The 24,663-nt window shown below is 36.4% G+C and overlaps 1 protein-coding gene across 2 annotated transcripts in view; it reads right to left on the minus strand.

The window, feature by feature from the left end:
* sws (patatin like phospholipase domain containing sws) overlaps positions 1–24,663 on the minus strand; it is a 945,916-nt gene that overhangs the window by 159,821 nt on the left and 761,432 nt on the right. Inside the window, exon 28 of one of the 2 annotated variants that reach the window (XM_090396526.1) lies at positions 3,031–3,147. In XM_090396526.1, the coding sequence (XP_090252652.1) occupies positions 3,031–3,147 (117 nt within the window). Of the gene's footprint in view, positions 1–3,030; positions 3,148–3,227; positions 3,345–24,663 lie in introns of both variants that reach the window. The other variant, XM_090396525.1, reaches the window with a different exon arrangement.

Below are 24,663 nucleotides of genomic sequence, written 5' to 3' on the forward strand. Positions count from 1 at the left end.
AAATGGGCTGCCAAGTTTAAATGTGGCGGTACCAGCTTTGAAGATGATCCATGTGAAGGATATCCAAAAAAAGTGTAACACCACCAGAAATCATTGAGCAAGTGCACGATATGATATTGGATGGTGGGTGAGTCAAAGTCTGTGAAATTGCTGAGACTATAGGCATTTCAAAAGAATGTGTAGGATATATTTTGCATGAAGAATTGCAAACGAAAAAGCTTTGCGCCAGATGGGTGCCGCACTTGCTCACAGCAGATCAAAAACACACTCGCATGAAAATCTCTGAACAGTGCTTGGAGCGGTTTAACAAGAATAAAACTGATTTTGTGCATCGATTTATTACTACGTATGAGACTTGGATTCGCCATTACACACCAGAATCCAAACAGCAGTCAAAACAGTTGACAGAAGCTGGTTGTTCAGCAGCAAAGAAAACAAAGTCGGTTCCATCAGCAGGAAAGGTCATGGCATCGTGTTTTGAGATGCTAAAGATTTTGTTTATTAATTATCTTGAAAATGGTAAAACAATAACTGGGGAATATTATTCTGATCTTTTAACCAGACTAGACAAAAAAATCCATGAGAAAATACCCGGTTTGCAGAAGAAAAAAATCATCTTTCATCAGGACAATGCACCTGCCCACAAAGGTGTTTTTTGCAATGGGAAAATTAAGGGATCTGTCCTATGATTTGTTGGAACATCCACCCTATTCCCCAGATTTGGCTCACTCTGACTTCTATCTCTTCCCAAAATTAAAATGCTGGTTAGTGTTTTTCTTCGAATCAAGAGGTGATTGCAGCTGTAGAAGGGTATTTTGCAGATCTTACTGAGAACCACTACAGGGACGGGATAATGGTGCTGGAGTATTGTTGGAATATATGTGTTAGTCTTAAGGGAGATTGTGTTGAAAAATAAAAATAATTTTGAAATTATAAATTTGTTTTTTTCATTGTTAGGCCGAGAACTTTTCAGACCACCCTCGTATTTATTATTTCGTGACACCTCCAAGGAGTCTGAGGGCTCATCGAGGGAGAACACCTACTTTACAACTCTCCAACTCCACCACTCCATCCACAAACTACACTGAACCTGTACTATTATCATCTACATCAATGCCATCTATTGCCAACAACTAGTATTTTTGTTTGTAAATTCATGTGTTCTGAAGGGCCAATTTGTCATCTATATGTGAGATGAAAAAACCCTCCTACCTCCATATGAGATTGACTAACTCACCTTCAACTAAAAAAGCCCATATAAGGATTCCTTCTGTCATGACGGGAATCGAACTTAGACCATTTTCCAATCAAAGGGCACAACATACCATCGTTCTTCCAATTGCGCTATGGAGGTGCTTATGTAGGAAAAAACAATTTGGAATTGAAGAAGGTTCTAAAGATGAGGAAGGAGGAAAAAAGGAGGAAATTTGTTATAGATCCAGTAATGAGCTTATGTTTGAATAACTAGTAGTATCAAACAAGGGAAATGAAATAGTTTGTAGTGATTGAGTTCATTCACCCAGAAATTGTTGGAATAATTAGACACGGTTGGATGAGGATAACATCCTGACAGAAATAGGTGGAAGGATATGATATATTTCATGAAGATAGAAAATGTAGAAAGGGAGATAGAGTGCTACTGATGATAGAAAAGTTATGTCTCTACCTTGTATGTACTGTCACTACAAATAGTGACAGTAGTTTTGATGCAGTATAATGTGTGATAGAGGCAAATACACTGGTGTTCAAAACCAAAGGACGAACACTATTTCTGAAGATCATAACCATATATTCAGATGAATCATTTTGTAGAAATTTTGTATAACTGAAGAAGGCTGCATTAAGTGAATTGTGTTTGAAGGAAACTTTTTTCATAAAGGAATAAAGTTGCATGTCTTGTAATATCTTAAGGACATTTAAATGATTTCACACGTGGGAAGAATTATTGGAAAGCTTGAAGGCAACAAAATTAATGATATTGCCAGAGAGCCTGGAATCTCAGAGTTGTATCTTGGCTCTAGGCAGCCTTTCCTAAACCAAAGGAATGTGTTCCAGATGTTTGCTAAGAGGTCACCCTCCCTCTAACAATGGAGAATGAGGACTGATTTGTTATAATAGAAAATTCAGAATCAACGCACCATGACAGGTCAGCACCATTCAAGCACACATCAGACCACATCTAGACTGCTGGTTACTAGGACTAGAAGGAGATGAAATAACCTGCAAGTGGGTATGTGGGGGATAGCAAAAATGATATCAGAACTGTACAGTTTGAACACGATTATGCAAACTACAGTTTGGTGGATAGAAGACAAGGGAAGAATATGATTAAGAGACTTTAGGTGTTGAGAGGAATCTGCAGGATTGACACCTGGGAGATTTTTCATGTAGCAGAATGAGGGGTAAGTACAAGAGGCTATCCATGGAAATTACAAAACTGACTTATTTAATGCAAACCTCCCATAATGACTCTCGTGACTCTACAAAAGTCCATAATAATAACAAACTTAAAAATGCTCTCTTGAAAAATTACATTTTTTTACTGGTGACATACAAAAAAATAAATTTTACTGATGCAGTTCATAAGTATTGACAGACATAATGCACATGTGCTGTGTGTGTTTTGTAGGTAGTAACATCACTGAAGGTGATTATACAAAAGGATGAAACTGCTGCAAGTTCAATTTGTCAGGTTTTTTTAATATATATATATATACTAGGGGGGGGCTCCACTCCCCTGGTGCCTATGGCACCAAAATATGTCATATATATATATATATATATATATGACAGTTTTCTGAATAAATTCAGAAAAAAATGATACCAAACATATATATGTAGGGGATATTTTTGTCATGTAACAAAAAACGTGACATAAGAACGTTTCAAATTTCGGCTTATCTTTTTATATATATAGAATGGATATATATTAAACAAATTGCTGTATTACTATTTGCATGCATGAAGAGACTGAATATAAAACAAAACATTTCACACAAAGCTACAAATTAGTAATAATTTAAAGTATACCTGGAAGATTATTGATGTAGCACCCATCAACCAGGAGATGGCCATCTTGAGGATCACAGAGAGGAGGAAGTGGCCCCGCAAAGGTCATACTGGCTCGTACATACCTCCACAGGCCACCTATGTGTGGGAGTAACCAACAAATAGGGACAATTGAGTTTCAAGTGATAAAAGAATAAATTAGTTTCAAAAACACTGACCTGGTAAGTTGTTGACATAACCACCATCAAGTAGGAGGTGTCCATCAACTGGATCGCAAAGAGGAGGCATATATCCTGATAATGACATACTGGAGCGGATGTAACGCCATAACGACCCTGTAAATTATACAAGTTACCAAGCAAGTCACTGGCTTGAGTGTTCTTAGCACAAAACTAATATGGTGCAGCTTTTTTTTTTCTCTCTCTTTCTTTCTCTCTCTCTCTCGCTCTCTCTCTCTCCAGAATATACCTAATTCAGAAATTTATCTGACATATGTCAAAACTATAAAATAAAATTAAAAGTAGTTCCTCATTGCAGGCAGTAATTTTTTCATTACAAACTAAATAAAGCAATGCAAATTAAGAAAAAGAAAATTGCAAAGCAAAAAAAAAAAAAGAGAGAAAATTTTAAAGATTTACATTATATGTTTAATGGAACGAAAACAGCCCTGAGGAATTAAATAACAGTTTAATGATGACAATATTTTATCTCTATCACAGAGATATCTTCAGGGATACAATATCAACTAGCAAACATACAAGGAATACAAAGTAAAGAGGAACTTATCAGACTAAAGTTCTTAAGTTTAGTTAGAATAAGTGAGACATGGTTAGATGAGGATGACATCCTGACAGGAATAGAGATGGAAGGATATGATGTGTTTCGTGAGGATAGAAGGGGTAAAAAGGGAGGAGGAGTGCTATTGACGATAGAGAAAGAGTTATGTCCATACAAAGCAGAGATGCAAGAGGGAAATAGTGCCAGTGGTTTTGAGGCAGTATGGTGTGAGATAGAGGTGAATGGAATGAAATACTTGGTTGGATGTTGTTATAGACCAGGAAATATGGATGGTAGTGACTATGAAATGTATAATCAAATTAGCCAAGCAAATAAGAAAAGAGTGATCATAATGGGCGATTTTAATTATGGCATGAGATAGCAACTTGAAGTAAAGAAAATGAGTTTCTCGAGTTTTTGAAGGACAACCCACCTCAGGCAGTATTTAATAGAGGGCAAACAAGATTAAGGGTCTTAGATTTGATCAACTCATCAGAGGATGTTAGAAAAAATGAGGTGTTACACCATCCTCCAGTTGGTGAAAGTGACCATGAAGGTCACTTTCACCAACTGGAGGATTATCCGGATTGTTGCCTGCAGTCTGAGAAAAGAGTATATGTGGAACTACAAGACTGGTGATTATGTGAATCTCAGGAAATAGCTTACAGGTGTAGCATGGATTGAGGAGTTGGCTGGAAAGGAGTTCACTGCAGCTCGGATGTTATTCAAGAACTGTCTAATAGAAGTAATGTCTAAATGAATTCCAAGGGTCAGAAAGTTAAATCAAGTTTGTGTGAAATTTGAGGTATTTCGAGGGATAACTACCTCAAACAGTATGTAACAGAGGGCACACGAGGATTTAGGGGGATTTGGTCATCTCATCACAGGATGAAATTATAAATGAAGTGTCAAATTACCCACCAATTGGTGAGAGTAATCATGAAGTGATTACCTGGGTGGTTGCCAGCAGCGTGAGTACCTCTGTAAGAAAAGGGTATATGTGGAACTATAAGGGGGTGATTATGAAGAGCTTAGGAGACAGCTTGCAGGTGTAGCATAGAATGAGGAGTTAGCTGGAAAAGATATCAGTGCAGCTTGGGGGATTTTCAAAAACTGTCTAATAGATGCAATGTCTAAATGTATTCCAAGGGTGAGAAGGTTAAATAAGGTAGGTGTGAAATGGATGAATAAGGAGATTAAGAATGTGATTCAGAGAAGGAGGACATAATGGAGGCAGCATAAGAGAAGTGGAAATAACTAATTCCACGAGGACTACAAAGACCACGCAAGGCAGGTGACTCGGTTGGTGAGGGTGGCTAAAGAGAGGTATGAATAGCAGTTAGATAATGAAGCCAAAACGAAGCCTAAGAGTTCTTTCGATATGTAGCCAGCAAAAGAAAGAATGATTATAGAAGGAATGACATTGAATGGAGAACAGCTGTTGCAGAAGGTGTGGTGGAGATACTTAATGAGCAGTTCATAAAGGTCTTTCAATTTTGTGAATGTGACTTCATGGAGAGATTGAGAGCAGTTGATGATGGTGAGGAGAGACTGACTGTAAGTGAGAAAGAAGTGTATGGGGAGTTGAGCAAACTAGATGTAAATAATGCTGTGGGACTTGATAATATATCACCACGTATTCTGAAGGAATGTCCCAGGGAGTTGACACCAGCCTTGACATTTTTTTAATACCTATACAAGTATAATATGAGTCTTGAACTGGGTTAAGTTCCTAAGGAGTGGAAAGTTGTGCCACTTCATAAAGGAAGTGATAGAATTCAAGCATCAAACTATAGGCCTAACTGTGTGTCAGGTGATGATCCTTTTAATACGTGTCCCATCATCTTACACTTTCTCTTTATACGTTCTTTCATGAGTGCTCTTTTGGTGCTGTTTACATTCATTAAATATCTAATGTGATTCTGAACCAGCACCTAAGCCTGACCATGAGTGCATAAGTAACTATCATATAAATTTAGCAAAATTAATAATTTCAGTACTAACATTTAACATTCATACTTAAATACCTATTATATCTCTCCTTGAAACATTGACTGATTATGCACATTCAGAACATCTAAAGAAAGCCCATTCCACACACACTCACCACATGCTATGAGAAGAATATGGATCTCATGTTCAAACAATACCACTAGTCAGATTTCAAATCAAGGGACACTATCACTTCTACTGTGAAGATACTCAGTGCAGCTCAAGGTTTCATTAGCTGAAGTTAGGTTATTTGAAACACATCACTGATGTTTGTTGTCTGATAAACTTATAATCCTGCTGATTATAAGCAATTTAAAATTTTTTGGCAGGTGAAATAAAACTCATCAGACAGTAAATCGCAAGACTTGATTACGTAATTAAATCTCTAAAAGCACAACATTAATAATGATTAATGCATGATTTACCAGGCTGCTAATGCCAACAATGGAAAAACTGCTTAATTTATGAAGACTAGTATTTTATTTGTTACATGTAGACTTTTTTTTTTATTTTTTTTAGGCATTTTATCATTTTATTTTAGTAAGAAATAACTAAAATACCTAAACCTCTATGTTCAAGTAAAATTGCTGTAGACAATTTTTAAATTTAGTATACAGGATTTACAATATATAGTCTCTCCCAGTAAAGTCAATCTTTCATTTTTGAAATATGACCCATTTTCACTAAAAGGGGTTCTGGTACCAGTGAGCATTCCTACACCATAAAAGGATGTCTTCTTAGTAAGAGGAAATGCCCCCCACTGAAACATCACTTTGCTTATTGGGGAAGGAGGCACACCCAAAGTGGCTTTTTCCATGTTTGGTCCCTTCAGTGTAAGTGGTATCCTTCAAGGACTTGCCAAACATGTTGTGGAGATATAAAACCTTCTTTCATCTTCAAGAATAAAGCAGTAAAGTCGCTTTGCTGGCTGACTGCCAGATAGTGTACAGAGCCAAACTGATGACAATAAATTTAGGTGGCGGCCTAATCATCTGTTGCATAATCTCACTGCCAGATTCATTATGCCCGCATAGATGGCATGGGCAACATGCCTGGGAGTATCTCCTCCCACTCCTTTCCCTACTTTTTCTCTTAATTTTTGAAATACTAATAGTGCCACTGCAGTTAAAATAAAAAACAAATTTATTTAAGTTAAGGGATATTACATCCCATATTGTTTCATAGCTGAATAAGAAACTCAAAGAGTTTCATGCCGAATATAGTAAATATATAAAGTTCGGCGAGTCCGAGCATAAGCAAATACCTGGATAGTGTTACAACTGACTCTTTAGGGAGTGCAACACTGAGGCAACTCATGGTAAGGGTGGAGCAAGCTCCGATCACTATTCTTGATATTTCCCCATAATGTGAAACCCAGCTCCTAGGAGCTGTATTACTGTTCTACATTATGAGTGAGAGAAGGTCACTACCCAGACCGGTTTCAACCTTTATTGAGGTCTCATCAGTGAGTAGGTAGACCTAGAAATACCAAGTTTGTAGCGAACAGAACTTACATATACTCTACTATGAGAATTGCAAAGAAGGTGCCTAATAAATTATTAATTATATGAAGAGCCAAGGGATCTTCAGATAATCAACCGAACTTTATATATTTACTATATTCAGCATGAAACTCTTTGAGTTTCTTATTCAGCTCACAGGAACTCCAACTCATTTTTATTTTGCTCATAAGGGTGGTATCTCTGTCAATCCAAAATTCCTTGCTAGGTGAATGTATTATCCTGAATCTCTTCTTTTTCACTTTATGCAGCTTAAGATTATGTATCATTCATCCACTGTCTCTATTGTAACGTTAATTTTGAAAATCAATCAGTTATTTTTGGCTTCATATCTGTGTAGCTTTATTTCTTGCAATCCAACTGGCTTAACGGTGAAGTCATCCTCCACAGTGAATAATATTATTATTATCATCCTAAGACCCCCATGGAGTCAATGACTCATCTAGGAGGTCCCTTTGTCATACGTACAGTTCATCAGACCTTGCCTTAAACACATGCAAATTCTCTGCAAACACCACACTGTCAGGCAAGGCATTCCAATCATTCACAACTCTGCATGCAAAAAACCCTGCTTCTCACTCTTGTTCACACTCTCCTTATACAGTTTCAAGGGATGCCCTCTTGTTCTCCTCCCAATCTCCCACATTTTATGAAAAAACCCCTCTTCAACACTGATCCTATAACAACCTCTTAACAACTTGTACATCTCTATCGTATCACCCTTCTATCCATTAGACTCTGTAAATTGCTTCTTCTCAACCTGTTCTCATATTCAACATTAAAAAGATCAGAAACTACCTTAGTTAATTGCCTTTGGACCCCTTCCAACATCTCCTAATCCTTTTGAAAACCAGGTGACCAAATCTGTGCACAGTAGTCCATATGTGGTCTAATCAAGGCTGTATACAATGAAAAAAAAATCTCCTTAATTCTATAATGTCCTCCACATTATTCCCAGAATTTTTGTTGTGTTGTCCTCACAATTTTGGCAATATGTCCTCTAAATTTTAGAGGATCTTAGATCCTTAATGATATAATCACGTAATCACAAGAAAGATATTTATTTAACCAAATATTTCGGTCTGGAAATAGCAGACCATCGTCGGTGGTATTACAAGAACAGTTTAAAAAAAATATACAAGCTAGAATACTAACAATAGATCGTTGAAATTAGAACATGCCGCTTGATGTTATATCACTAAGTATGAAACGAAATATTTTGAAGTAGAAACATGATTGAATTTGCTATAAAAAAAAAAAAAAAAAAAAAAAAAAAAAAAAAAAAAAAAAAATTAATGAGTAATCTTGATTAGGCTTTCCCAGATTTTTGATATAGATATGCAGTCATTACGATTCAGGTTGGGATGATGGAGCAAGGCCTCCACGCTTTCCTTGAACAAACGTTCGAACCTATAACGGGATCTATGTAAGAGGCGCGTTTTGGACCAAAGGATGCTGTGGTCAGTTTCAATCCCGTGTTGAGCCAAACCAGACTTTTCAGGTTTATTGTGAAGAATGGATGATTGATGTTCTTGGATTCTTTTTTCAAGAGAACGTCCAGTCTGTCCAAAGTAAGAGAGATCACAGTTGCAAGGAATTTGATAAACTCCAGGAAGAGATAAAGTTGAGCGTTTGTCTTTAGGAGAAGGAAATTGAGAAGACAATTTGTTAATAGGAGAATACGTAGCTGTTAAATCATATTTCTTCAAAATTCTTGCGATAGGTTCTGAAATACCGGAGATATAAGGAATAGGTACTCGACGTATTGAATCTTTGTTGTTTTGTGGAGGATTATAAGATGTAAGAAGACGTTGAATACTTTTTTCAGAAAAGCCATTGAGTTTCATGTGTTGCTGGATAGTAGAAAGTTCTTTCTGTAGATAATCAAAAGTAGAACAATTAGTTTTGGCTCTTTTAATGAGACATTTTATAATTCCTGTTTTTTGACATGGATGATGGGCTGATTCTTTCAGAATATAACGACCTGTGAATGTTGGTTTCCTGTATACTGTAGTTGTAAGAATATTTGAAGATGATCGGATGAGGAGAACGTCTAAAAAAGATAACTGGTTGTTTTCTTCTAATTCCATAGTAAACTTTATGCGATCATGTAAGGAATTAATACTGTTTAAAAAGGAAGATAAAGTGTTTTTACTGTGAGGCCAAATAGCAAATATGTCATCTATATATCTTACCCAAAAAGATGGTAGAGGGAAACTAGATGTGAAGAGGACTTTTTCTAAATGTTCTAAATAAAAGTTGGCTAAAGCTGGAGAAAGAGGACTTCCCATGGCTGTTCCTTCTACTTGACTATAAAATTTGTTTTGACATATGAAATAACCAGAATGTATAACGAAATCGAATAGTTTTATAATATCTTGAGGAAAGATGTCAGCAAGTAGTTTTAAAGTTTCCTTAAGAGGTACATTGGTGTATAAAGATTCTATATCAAAACTAACCATAAGATCTGTAGGTTGTAATGAGACATCTTTTAATTTTTCTAAGAAATCTGAGGAGTTTTTTAAAAAAGAACTCGAGTTGCCAATGTAAGATTTCAGTAATTTAGCTAGATATTTGGCTATACGGTAAGTAGGAGAATCAATGCAATCTACTATTGGACGAAGAGGATAGTCAATCTTATGGATTTTTGGAAGGCCATAAAATCTAGGAGGTCTTGCAAAATGAGTTTTAAGTCTTTCAATTGTGTCTTTATCCAAACTGATGACTTCATCAAGGAGAGAATTTAATTTCTTTAGTTGTCTGTTGGTTGGATTATAATCAATTTCTTGATATGTGGAGCGATCTCGAAGCAAAAGAGAAAGTTTTCTTCTGTAATCTCCTTCTGAAATGAAATCTTTACAGTCCTTGAGAAAAAATAATCACCTCATTATCACTAAAGCTGACAAGGGAAAAGCAACAGTAGTTATGGACTCAGTAAATTACAGAAGAAAACTTTCTCTTTTGCTTCGAGATCGCTCCACATATCAAGAAATTGATTATAATCCAACCAACAGACAACTAAAGAAATTAAATTCTCTCCTTGATGAAGTCATCAGTTTGGATAAAGACACAATTGAAAGACTTAAAACTCATTTTGCAAGACCTCCTAGATTTTATGGCCTTCCAAAAATCCATAAGATTGACTATCCTCTTCGTCCAATAGTAGATTGCATTGATTCTCCTACTTACCGTATAGCCAAATATCTAGCTAAATTACTGAAATCTTACATTGGCAACTCGAGTTCTTTTTTAAAAAACTCCTCAGATTTCTTAGAAAAATTAAAAGATGTCTCATTACAACCTACAGATCTTATGGTTAGTTTTGATATAGAATCTTTATACACCAATGTACCTCTTAAGGAAACTTTAAAACTACTTGCTGACATCTTTCCTCAAGATATTATAAAACTATTCGATTTCGTTATACATTCTGGTTATTTCATATGTCAAAACAAATTTTATAGTCAAGTAGAAGGAACAGCCATGGGAAGTCCTCTTTCTCCAGCTTTAGCCAACTTTTATTTAGAACATTTAGAAAAAGTCCTCTTCACATCTAGTTTCCCTCTACCATCTTTTTGGGTAAGATATATAGATGACATATTTGCTATTTGGCCTCACAGTAAAAACACTTTATCTTCCTTTTTAAACAGTATTAATTCCTTACATGATCGCATAAAGTTTACTATGGAATTAGAAGAAAACAACCAGTTATCTTTTTTAGACGTTCTCCTCATCCGATCATCTTCAAATATTCTTACAACTACAGTATACAGGAAACCAACATTCACAGGTCGTTATATTCTGAAAGAATCAGCCCATCATCCATGTCAAAAAACAGGAATTATAAAATGTCTCATTAAAAGAGCCAAAACTAATTGTTCTACTTTTGATTATCTACAGAAAGAACTTTCTACTATCCAGCAACACATGAAACTCAATGGCTTTTCTGAAAAAAGTATTCAACGTCTTCTTACATCTTATAATCCTCCACAAAACAACAAAGATTCAATACGTCGAGTACCTATTCCTTATATCTCCGGTATTTCAGAACCTATCGCAAGAATTTTGAAGAAATATGATTTAACAGCTACGTATTCTCCTATTAACAAATTGTCTTCTCATTTTCCTTCTCCTAAAGACAAACGCTCAACTTTATCTCTTCCTGGAGTTTATCAAATTCCTTGCAACTGTGATCTCTCTTACTTTGGACAGACTGGACGTTCTCTTGAAAAAAGAATCCAAGAACATCAATCATCCATTCTTCACAATAAACCTGAAAAGTCTGGTTTGGCTCAACACGGGATTGAAACTGACCACAGCATCCTTTGGTCCAAAACGCGCCTCTTACATAGATCCCGTTATAGGTTCGAACGTTTGTTCAAGGAAAGCGTGGAGGCCTTGCTCCATCATCCCAACCTGAAATATTTGGTTAAATAAATATCTTTCTTGTGATTACGTGATTATATCATTCAGTCTTATGTCGCAAGTATCCTTAAAACAACAAATCTTAGATCCTTATCCACCATCACCCAAAGATCTCTTATTTCCTCTGCCACCAACAATATATCCCCACTAAGTGTAAATTCACCATCCCATCTTTCTTTCCCAAATTTAAAACCTTACATTTTGCAACATTGAACTAGCATCCCCACTCCTGTGTAAATTCACTCAATCTATTCGAGTCTTCTTATAAGGCCAGAACATCTGCTCTACTCTTCATACTTCATCCTGACTTTGCACTGAATTCAAATCAAACCAACGTATTTAAATCTTTCACAATATCGGTAACATACAGGTTAAACTGCAATGGTCCTAAAACAGACCCTTAGGCACACCACTAGTGAGTTTCCTCTCCGGAAGATTGTCCCCCCCCCCATTTCACAACCTATCAGACAGCCAATCACCAATCCAATGATCTAGTCTAATATCCAATCCCATCTGCTCTAGTTTGACTATCAACTTATCATACAGGAATCTATCAAAAGCCTCGCAAAAGCTGTTGGCACACACTCCCTCAATGAGTCTTTGGACTCCCTGGAGGTGTCACGTAATAATAATAATACTGTGTATCCACCTCCTTTGTCCAATGAAGCCATCACCTTATTGTAGTAAGTAAGTAAGCAGATTACTAAAACATGACGTCCCTTTAGCGAATTCATGCTGTCCATCAAGGGGTAAATACCACTGTTGTTAACCAAATTCTGAACCCTGGTTCTCACAAGCCTCTCCAACACTTACCACAACAACTGACATGCAGATAGGCATATAATTTGATGCTGAGTTCTGTAACCTTCCTTATGAAGTGGCACAATGTTGCCTTCCTTCCACTGCCTTGGAACTTGATCCAGTGCAAGACTCATGTTAAACAAATATGTCAAGGCAGATGTCAACTCTGTGGAACATTCCTCCAAAATATGTCGTGATATATTATTTAGCCCAACAGCCTTATTAACATCAAGTTTGCTCAATTCCTCATATACCACTTGCTCACTTACAGTCAGTCTCTCCTGCTCATCATCGACTGCTCTCACACTCTCCTTGATGTAACATTCACAAGAATGAAAGACCTTTATGAACTGCTCATTAAATATTTCAACTTATATCCTCTGCAGCAGTTGTTCTTATAAAATTTTCTCCAATCAATTTCATCCTTCCATAATCTTTTTTTTTTTTTGCTGGCTACATATCAAAAGAACTCCCTAGGATTATTTTTGGCTTCATTAGCTAATTGCTACTCATACCTTACATGAGTTTTACTGCTCATATAAAGGAGGTCTGAAAAGTTCTCAGCCTTGACCAGAGATGGCGAAACTATCAGCAAGATTTTTTTTCTCTCTAAGTTGGTACATTTGTCATAAGTATCTATGTGGAATTACAAGCATTCTATCAAGTAGTTTGCTTTATATAGCTGTCTGAAGCAAGTGTTGTCAGTATCCTTTGAAATGGATAAAATTGAGTATCGTGCAGTTATAATATCTTTGTAAAAGAAGGTTTAATGACAAACAAAATTCATTCAAAGTTCAGAAAAGTTTATAGGCACTCTTCTCCTTCGTTATCAACAATTAAGAAATGGCTGCAGAGTTTAAACGTGGCTGTACCAGCCTTGAAAATGACCGCTGTGAAGGACGTCCAAAAATTGTAACAACACTAGAAAATCATTGATCAACTGCACAATATGGTACTGGATGACTGGTGAGTTAAAGTGCATGAAATTGTTGAGACTATAGGCATTTCAAAAGAACGTGTAGAATATATTTTTGTATGAAGAATTGCAAATGCAAAAGCTTTGCATAAGATGGATGCCGTGCATGCTCACAGCAGATCAAAAATGCACTCGTATGAAAATCTATGAACAGTGCTTGGAGCATTTTAACAAGACTAAAACTGATTTTTTGCATCGATTTATTACTATGGGTGAGACTTGGATTCACCATTACACACCAGAATCCAAATAGTCAAAACAGTGGACAGAAGCTGGTTGTTCAGTGCCAAAGAAAACAAAGTCGGTTCCATCAGCAGTAAAGGCCATGGCATCGGTGTTTTGGGATGCTAAAGGCATTTTGTTTATTAATTATCTTGAAAAGGGTAAAACAATAACCAGAGAATATTATTCCGATCTTTTAACCAGACTAGATGAAAAAATTCATGAGAAAAGACCTGGTTTGCAGTAGAAAAAAATCATCTTTTATCAGGACAATGCACCTGCCCACAAAGGTGTTTTTTGCAATGGGAAAATTAAGGGATCTGCACTATGAATTGTTGGAACATCCACTCTATTCCCCAGATTTGGCTCCCTCTGAGTTCTATCTCTTCCCAAAACTTAAAACTCTTTCTCGCTGGTCAGTATTTTTCTTCAAATCAAGAGGTGATTGCAGCTGTAGAAGGGTATTTTGCAGATCTTACTAAGAACCACTATAAGGACGGGATAATGGCGCTGGAACATCGCTGGAATAAATGTATTAGTCTTAAGGGAGATTATGTTGAAAAATAAAATAATTTTGAAAGCATCAATTCATTTTTTCATTGTTAGGCTGAGAACATTTCAGACCACCCTCATACATCTCACATGCCCCATGATGTCACATTCACAGAAATGAAAGACCTTTATGAACTGCTTATTAAATATCTCAACTATATTATATTCTCTGTAGCAGTTGTTTCTTATATCATTTTCTCTACCCAAGTTCATCCTTCCATAATCATTTTTTTTTTTTGGGCTACATATTAAAAGAACTCCCTATGATTCTTTTTGGCTTCATTAGCTAACTGCTGCTCATACTTCACTTTTGATATCCTTACCAACCAATCAACCAAATTGCCCTCCTTGCCTGTCCTTTATAATACTCTTGGAATTGATTATTACCACTCCTCTTATGTTATTGTCTTTTTCTTCTGTACTGGATGTTTAATCATATCATTCATTCATTCATTTCACACAAACTTTATTATTTAACCTTCTGACCCTTGGAATTCATTTAGACATTGCTTCTATTAAACAGTTATTGAATAACACCCAAGCTGCAGTGATCTCCTTTCCAGCCAACTCCTCAATCCATGCTACACTGAAAGCTATTTCCTGAGATTCACATAATCACCAGTCTTGTAGTTCCACATATACTGTTTTCTCACACTGCTGGCAACCATCTAGGTAATCACTTCATGGCCACTCTCACCAACTGGAGGATGATGTGACACCTCATTTTTACTAACATCCCCTGATGAGTTGATCAAATCCAAGACCCTCAATCCTTGTTTACCCTCTGTTAAATACTGCCTGAGGTGGGTTGTCCCTCAAAAACTCATTTTCTTTAATTCAAGTTGCTATCTCATTATTCCAGTCTATATTGCCATAATTAAAATCGCCCATGATTCCTCTTTTCTTATTTGCTTGGGTCATTTGATTATACATTTCATAGTCACTACCATCCGCATTACCAGGTGTGTAACAACATCCGACCAAGTATTTCATTCTATTCACCTCTATCTCCCACCATACTGCCTCAAAACAGCTGCGATTATTTTTCCATCTTGCATCTCTACCTTGTATGGATATAACTCTTTCTCTATCATCAATAGCACTCTCCCTTCCCTTTTTACCATTTTTTCTTCCCAAAACACATAATACCCTTCCATCTCTATTCCTGTTAGGATGTTATCCTCATTCAGCTATGTCTCATTTATTCCAATAATTCCAGGGTGAATAGACTCAATTAATGGAACAATTTCATTTGTCTTGTTTCCTACACTTTTAGCATTTGTATACAAACATAATAGCTCATTCCTGGATCTACAACAAATTCTACTGATATCACTTACTATGTAACTTCTTCATATTTAAATTGAGCCATTTCTTTTTCTTCTTATTCATCTTAGAACCCTCTTGAAATCCAACTGTTTTCCCTTGATCCCAGGTCATCCACTTCCCTTCTTGTTATTCAACCTTTCTCACATTGTGTTCCCCTGTCCACTCTGACTTTCCATATTTTCTTTGTTTGTCTTGCACACTTGTTCTCTCATTCTTTATACTCATGCTACCCACTTCTTCATTCATAACCACCACTTCAATCTCTCCTTCCTTACTGAAGGAGTAATGTAGAAAAATGAGTGCAGAGAATGAATCTGACACTCATTTTTCTACCATCCAGCAGCAGTCTCTCCAAATGCCTCACACCAAAACCATACAAATGCAGTCCATCACATAATAAATTTAGTTTGATCCTTTATCCAAGTGTGAGAAAACAAAGTTTGCGCCTGAAAGTATCTTGAGGACTAGGGTAAGGTGGTAAAACACCAGGGCAACTCGTTGCAAAGGTGGAGCAAGATACCAACAACTCCTGTCTCAGTATCTCCTATAATGCAAAACACATCTCCTTGCGGATATGTCTAATGTTATGCATTAAGGGAAGGGCCACTACCCAGACTAGTTTCGACCTTTATTGAGGTCTCTTCAGTGGGAGCCAGGCCCAAGTTGAGATACCAGACAGAAGCATTAGCAGGTCATCTCCACCTATAGGAATTGCCACATGGTGTGCCACCCTTTTTTTAATAAATTACTCTGGATTTAGAGAAAGATGTTGAAATTTTTATTTCACCTTATACCACCTTACCCCAGTCCTGAAGATACTTTCAGGCGCAAACTTTGTTTGCTCACACTTGGATAAAGGATCAAACTAAATTTATTATACTCTAACCAAGTGAAAAATAAAAATTTCAGCAGTCCATCACAATTCAATTTATCCTTCAGATGCATTCCACACATTAACAAACTGCACTCCTTTCTCCTCACACATTTCTGCTAACATATCATTCACTATCTTTTCTCATCTTATTACATCACTGTCATTCCTGAGTAACACACTGACTACCTTTCCTATCACACTATTATCTTTTATTCTTCTCAACAACTTCCTGATATCCAATCTTACATGTTCTGTGTTCCCAATCAAGTCATTTGTCCCTATTACTACTACCAACTGTTTTGATGACTTACTCCTCATATCCAATGCCTCATTAACATGAGACCTGAATGCAGTCAAAAAATTTATTGCAGGGAGCACACACTGTTATACACAAAGCCCATTATACCCTACTTTAAACTCATTCACATTCACTACAATGTGAGGCAATGCATTCCACCTACCATCTGCACTCTTGATAAGATTGTGGGACTAGATAGAATATTACCATATATATATATTGAAGAATGTCTGAAAAAACATGCTTAAGTTGGATGTTTCATAAAATTTACTGAGGAGTGGACGAAAAATTGGCATAACTGCATTAACAGGAATCCCAAACACTTAACTGGTGTTTCAAGAATTGTGAAGTTGCTGGAGAGGCTGGTTCGAAAATAAAACTGGAGTGATGAAAATATGAATTTTTAAAAGAGCAACATAAGTTTAAGAACAGCTTTTTTCCCCCCTCTTTCATTCAGCCAGTTGCATTTTATAATAGGACTGCAATTACAACAGGCAGAGGAAATGCATCTAAAGGTTTTTTTCCCCCTTTGTGTAAAGGCCCTCAAAATGATAGAATAACAAATGGGAATACATAAAAGAGTTGCTTGGATATGGAGATGGTCATCTGACAGATGTCAGCAGTTTATATATATATAGGAAAGTTGTGTCTCAGAATAGGATGTAGCATCAGGTGGCATATTACAGGGTGTTCAGTGATTACCTACTGTTTAATTTATATGCTAATCACAGTGGCTAGTGTGAAGGAAGATAATGCAGATGATAGCCTGATACTGTAGACATCTGAGTGGGGGTTAGCAGTTCTATGTTGTCAAGTGGTAAGTTTTGCATTGTGGCCAGAGGAAATGGACTGCACCTGATTCATCAAAAGTTTTAAGCTTATGGAAAACAGCAGTGGTTTTGAAGACATAAAAAATGATGCTGACAAGTGAGTACCATGTCATATAAGTAATTGGGCAGGCTGTATATGGACTGATATATATATATATATATAAAGAAAATTGGGAAAATCACTTAAGAACACCCAGAGGAAGTAACTAACATTGTATCAATTATATGCGATGCAGAATAGGATAGGATGACAAAGTATGATCTGTAAGATCTAAGAAGTAAGTCATCATGACTGAAACATAAGTTAGTGAGCCCCTTATCAAACAGATATAGAATGTTGTATGAAGAATAAGTAGTAATATCATTATCTATTGCTCCATTTATCAGGTACCATGAGGAAGAAAATGAGAACATTTTTAGTATTACTTCCAAATCTCCACAGAATCTGAAGATTTATCATGTGAGGTCAAACACTCACATTTACCACAATAACTATCATACCTTCCTTGAAGATATTTCATGTATTGGAGCACTCTTCATCCACACAGCAATGTGTTCCACTCATTCACCACCTGCCATGCAAAAAATCTTTTTTCACTTCCCCACACATATGGTATAAGGACAACTGCTGGAGAAGATATAGTTGAGATATTTAACGAGCAGTTCATAAAGGTCTTTCCTCCTTGTGACACCATGGAGAGTGTGAAAGCAGTGGATGATGAGAAGATGAGACTGAGTGAGGAAGAAGTATATGGGTAATTAAGCAAACTTCATATTAATAAGGCAATGGAACTTGATATATCACCATGTATTTGAAGGAATGTGAAAGGCAGTTGACATCTGCCTTGACATATTTGATTAATATGAGTCTTACACTGGGTCAAGTTCCAAAGGAGTAGAAGGAAGGCAAGATTGTACCACTTTAGAAAGGAGGTGACAGAAGTCAATCATCAAATTATAGACCATCTGTGTGTCAAGTGTTGTGGTTAAAGTGTTGAAAAGACTGGTGAGAATCAGGATCCAGAATTGGTTTGGCAACAATGATATTATCTTTGATGGAGAGCACAGATTCGCTAAAGGGAGGTCGTGTTTTATATATAGTGGTCTAGTAATCTACTTACTTACTACAATAAGTGATGGCTTCATTGGACAAAGGAGCTGGATACACAACACTGCTGTTTTCCATAAGATGACAAAGTATGATCTGTAAGATCTAAGAAGTAAGTCATGACTGAAACATAACTTAGCGAGCCCCTTATCAAACAGATATAGAATGTATGGAGAATAAGGAGTAATGTCATTTTCTATTGCTCCATTTATCAGGTACCATGAGGTAGATTTTGCAAAGGCTTTATCCTCATAGATTCTTGTATGATAAGTTGATAGTCGAACTAGAGCAGATGGGGTTGGATATTAGACTAGTTCATTGGATTGGAGACTGGCTATCTGATAGGTTGTGAATGGTTTGGGGAGGCAATCTTCAGGAGGGGAAATTCATTAGTGGTGTGCCTAAGAGTCTGTAGCTTGACTCTGTATATACATGTGTGTACTCCAGATGATGACTTTAATATGAAGGTCAAAATGTTGGGAAATTAAAATAATTATTTATAGCAAGATTGTATAGTCCATAATTTGTGTAAAATGAATGCTGATCACTATGTAACACTAAAGGAAAGGAAAATGAATTACAAGAAGACTTGAATAGACCAAGTGAATGGGCATAGGAGTGGGAGTACCAGTTCGAAGTTGCAAAACATAAGGTTTTAAAATTTGGAAAACAAAGATGGGATGTAGAATTTATGCTTGGTGGGGATATAATGTTGGAGTTGGACGAAATAAGAGATCTCGGTGGTGGTGGTGGATAAGGATCTGAAATTTAGAGGACATAATGCCAAAACTGTGAGGACAACATACCAAATTCTGGGAATGGTGCAGAGGCACTGACTCCTGACTTGTAGAAGTAAGGAGGTTCTGATTAGGCCACATATAGACTAATGTGCACAGATTTGGTCACCTGGTTTTTAAAAGGATGAAGATTCAGAGACAATTGACCAGAATCACTGGAATGTTGAATATGAAGAAAGGTTGAGACAATGCGATTTGTAGAGGCTAGTGGATAGGAGGAAGAGGGGTGATATGATAGAGACGTACAAGTTAGTAAGGGATTGTTATAGGATTAACGTTGAAGTTTTTCATAAAATAGTGGGAGACTAGGAGGAGAACAGGAGGTCATACCTGGAAGTTATATAAGGAGGGTGTGAAGAGGGGAGTGAGAAGCAGGTTTTTTTTTGCATGCAGAAGTGTGAATGATTGGAACACATTGTCCAAGAGTGTGTGTCTGTAGAAAATTTGAATGTGCAGCATGATGAGCTGTACAACAAAAAGGATCTCCTAAATGAGTCTGTGATTCCATGGGGGAGTCTTGGGATAATAATAACTTTTTGACTTTTGTGTAGTTTCCAGGAATGACCTTTCATCTTCCAATTTGCAGAGTCTAGTGGATAGATGAAAGAGGGGGTGATATGATAGAGTATCTTCACAGTTAGTAAGGGATTAGTCTTTGCAATAATTCTTCTATATCTGTCTGGATAGAGGTCCCTCTCATCAACTTATGTCTCAATCATATCACCTCCCCTCCTACTTATCCAGTTCTTCAGACTACAATCTTTTAATATGTCCTCATACACAGCATTAGAGTCCTGAGACAGGCATAGTCATTCCCCTCTACACTCTCTCTAATGATTCATTATTGCCAACATAGCTAGGTGAACAGATTTGTATACAGAAATCCATATAAGGCCTAATTAGTGTCTTAAAGATTAAAGAGTGGAACTATCACCTTATCTACAGTGTTCTTTATATTATAACAGCAGTTTTCTGGGTAACTCGTGTAACTTTCACAATGTGTCCAATGCATTTAGTTCCCTATCCACCAGGATGCCCAAGATCTCTTGCTACCTCCACCTCCTGAAATAAAGTTCTTTCACTATGATAAATCTCATTCCATCTTCTCTGGCCAAAGTGCATAACTTTACACTTAACAACATTGAAATCACATCCTCATTTTCAGTCCAAAGCACCAACTTATTCAAATCCTCTTATGCCAAAATCACATCAAAATTTCCTGACATTGCTATTCGTAATTTAGCATCATCAGAAAACAACTGAATATCTCCTCTCACACCTTCAACTATATAATTGATACATAAATTAAATCACAGTGGTCTCAGAACAGAACCCTGTGGTATCTCACTCATCACCTTCCTTTTTTTGGGATACTGTATCCCCATACACCACTCACTGGCTCAACCATCTCTATAACCAAGCTACCATCCATCCCAAAACAGCTCAATTTCAATAGTAATTTATCATGTGTTACTCAATCGGAGGCTTCAGAAAAAGTCTCTGATTGAGTAACACATGATAAATTACTATTGAAATTGAGCTGTTTTGGGATGGATGGTAGCTTGGTTATAGAGATGGTTGAGCCAGTGAGTGGTGTATGGGGATACAGTATCCCAAAAAAAGGAAGGTGATGAGTGAGATACCACAGGGTTCTGTTCTGAGACCACATATATCACCACATAAGCATATCCTCTGTCCAATACACACTAGTTACCCGATTATAAAGCATAACTTCCCCTTAAAAAAATCATGCTGCTCTCTCTCTCTCAAAAATATCCATTCTCATTAATACAAGTTAGTATTCTGTCTCTAACACAGTCACCACAACACCTGACACACACTGGCCTTTAGTTAAACACTACTAAGTTAGATGTTGGAAGTTTTTTTAACATTAACTTTCAACAATCAATTAAAGATGCCAAGAAATTATACTATTGGTTTAATCCTTTATCCAAGTGTAAGCAAACAAATTCTTTCTTTTAAGATTACATGGTGGTCAGTAATAATAAAATAAAATATAAATAAATAAATAAAATAAAATAAAATAAAAAAAATTGAACTACATTAAACAATTTCTAAAGTCAGAGCAGAAAAACTGGCCAGAAAAACCCTGCAAACACCATCAAAAAGAAAACAACAAAACTAATCAAACTGGTAATCTAGTTGCCAGAAGAAACAACCAAAAAACTAATACTGCATTAGCCCTGCACTCTCACAATTTATGGCCTGCCTTAAATAAACAAAACAAACACACCACTATGACCAATAGTTGAATTGACAGCCCTAATTAACACTTAGCCAAGAAGTTAGCGGCCACACTCAAGGAGGTGGTCGGTCATTCACCCTCCTACATGAAAAATACACATTTCATGAACAAAATTAAAAACATCACACTCAAATCACACGAAGATTTATTATTCAGCTTCGACATAACTGCCCTTTTCACTAATGTCCCAATCAATGATACTATTCTTCTCTTACAGAACATATTTCCACCCAGTATTACAGCCCTCTTTGCCCATGTACTCTGGGTATTTCGTGTGGCAAAATAATTTTTACCTACAAAAAGAAGATACGGCCATGGGCTCACCACTTTCACCCCCAACGAGCAACGAGCTCTGGATTCTGACAGCCTAAAGCCCAAAGTCTGGCTCAGATATGTTGATGATATTTTTGCCATTTGGCCCATCTGCGAAACATTAAATACATTCCTGAGCCATCTGAACAAACAACACAAACATATCCAAATTAACCACTGGAATCAAAAACAACAACTCTCTTTCTTTTCAATATGCACATCTTCCCTCAGGCTGCCTCTCCTTCACAGTCTACCACAAACCTACACACCAGGCCAATACATACATAAAAATTCATATCACCATCCAACGCAAAAAATAAGGGGTCATCAGCGCCCTCAAACACAGAGCCCTAACAATTTGCTCCAATGAAACGAGAATTTGGAAAAAATTATTAGCCAAATATTTGTAAAAAATGGCTACAATAAATAAAAAAAAAAAGTTCACAAAATCCTCCAAAAATGCCATTAAAATCAAAGATTAAAAGAATCCATAGCCATACCAATACATTAGGGGAAAAAAAAAAAAAAAAAAAAAAAAAAAATAGATACAACACTACTTAAATACAATATTAAGACAACCTTCAAACCCCCTGAAAAATTAAGAAATTTACTTGCCGCTGCCAAAGATCCTCTTCCATACCATGCCCACCCAGGGGTTTACAAAATTCAATGTACCTGTAACCTACCTTACATAGGGGAAACAGGACGCACCATCCAATTAGAAAAAACGAATACAAACACCACATTAAATACCTCCAACTATGGTAAGACAGGCCTCTATCAGACCATGCACTCCAAATATGTCACAGAATTGACTGGAAAGGCACCAAGTCCCTACATGGCACCAAAACCTGGTTTGAAAGAAAATTCAAAGAAGTCTGTGAAATGCTGAAACATCATCCAGATCCGAACAAGAATGATGGATTAATTATTCCAAGAATTTGGAAGACCCATATTCAATCTGTATAGTATCCAGAACAATCCCAAACAAAAGAAAATCTTAATATGAGAGGACTTTAGAAATTTATTTCATTTTTATTATTATTTTTTATTTTTTCCACTAGAGGTTAGGCTAGGGTAAATGGTTAACAAACATTTAGATTCATTTTACTTTAGTGTAGTGTATTGTCATGTAGCTAGTATCCTGTACATATGTATGGTTTCCTGATGATGACCTTAATATAGAGGTCGAAACATCGAATGCTACTTTGTTAATGATAAGGTAAAATAATTATTCTAACATGCGTGTTATGTCTCCATAAATTCTTCACTATGTAAGCAAAAAAGCTTGCATGTGAAGTAACATCAAGACTGGGCTACTTGCATATAGAGGTTAATGACTTTACATCAATTGCCTTAGTATCCCATAATGCAATGCACATATCCTTGCAGATATGTATAATGCTATGCATTATAGAGCCATTCCCACCTCGTGAATATTGCATAATATGAGTGGTCTACACCATCTAGTCAAAAATTTGATATCTCCTAGAATGCTTCTTTCTAAATACCAAAATCGTCTGGCTAAACAATAAAATTTCCACAATACAATATCATAAAGCATTTTTATGTCATATGCTGGTTTTCAAATCCATGGTTTTTCCTAACCTTCCCTAAATGGTATTTTAATTCATTAATTATAAAAATAAAAATTCTTTTCCCATTACTGACCGGTGGTGGGTACCACAAAAAAATAACCTGTTCTGTTGTAAGTAATGGAATGCCTAACACATCACAATCTGTTCCAAATATTTAGGGCAGAAGGGCAGCTGTGGCATGCATGTTCTCCTGTTTCCAACTGACAGATGTTACAGATTTCATTTCCAATGTTAAAGTACGTCCATTTGATGTTATCGACTGGAAGGCGACCATATGTAATTCTCCAAGCAAGATCCCTCTTATTAGGGTGTCCTTGAAGCTTCAATAAGTTATGAAACAAAGTGTAGTTGTCAGTACCCAACTGTGGAAGTCTGTGGCAAAAGAGAATATTTTACCTATAAAGCATGTGATTTGGCACGTTGGCGACAAATTCATACGTCCTGTCATTTTTCTCCCATTCAGCATGAATCGACTATTCTTGGCAAGATGCCAAGCAGAGACCTACAAACTATGGGCAAACTATAGTTGTTAAGTAGAATGTAGTGATAATGGAAATAATTCAAGTTTATTGAAAATAACATTTGTTCTTCTAGAACATACAGTAAATAGATGAGGATTTAATGAGCTTAAGTTTCAAATTAAATGTGATAAAGTATGCAAAATAGCACAGGAACAAAATAGCTGAAAGACATTTTCATCCATCACCAGCCTATAAAATTATGTGTATGAAGAAAGAAAGAGGAAGAATTACAGAAGTTAGAAAATAATAAAGCGGAAAGGGGGGGGGGGTCTCAGCCTTTTTTTACATACCAATCCCTTCATAAAATCATTTCTTCTTCTTCACTGATTCTTCCCTCATCCAAAAATGAATTTTTAACTTTAATGGATTGGTTTAGGAGTAGAACAAAAGGCCAGACCTGGAAACTGTTTAAGGAGGGTGTGAGCAGAAGAATGAGGAGCAGGTTCTTTACGTGGA

The sequence above is a fragment of the Typopeltis vanoorti genome, chromosome 8 (assembly GCF_054136105.1).
Source record: "Typopeltis vanoorti isolate ZY-2024b chromosome 8, IOZ_Tvanoo_1.0, whole genome shotgun sequence".
Taxonomy (NCBI): Eukaryota; Metazoa; Arthropoda; class Arachnida; order Uropygi; family Thelyphonidae; genus Typopeltis; species Typopeltis vanoorti.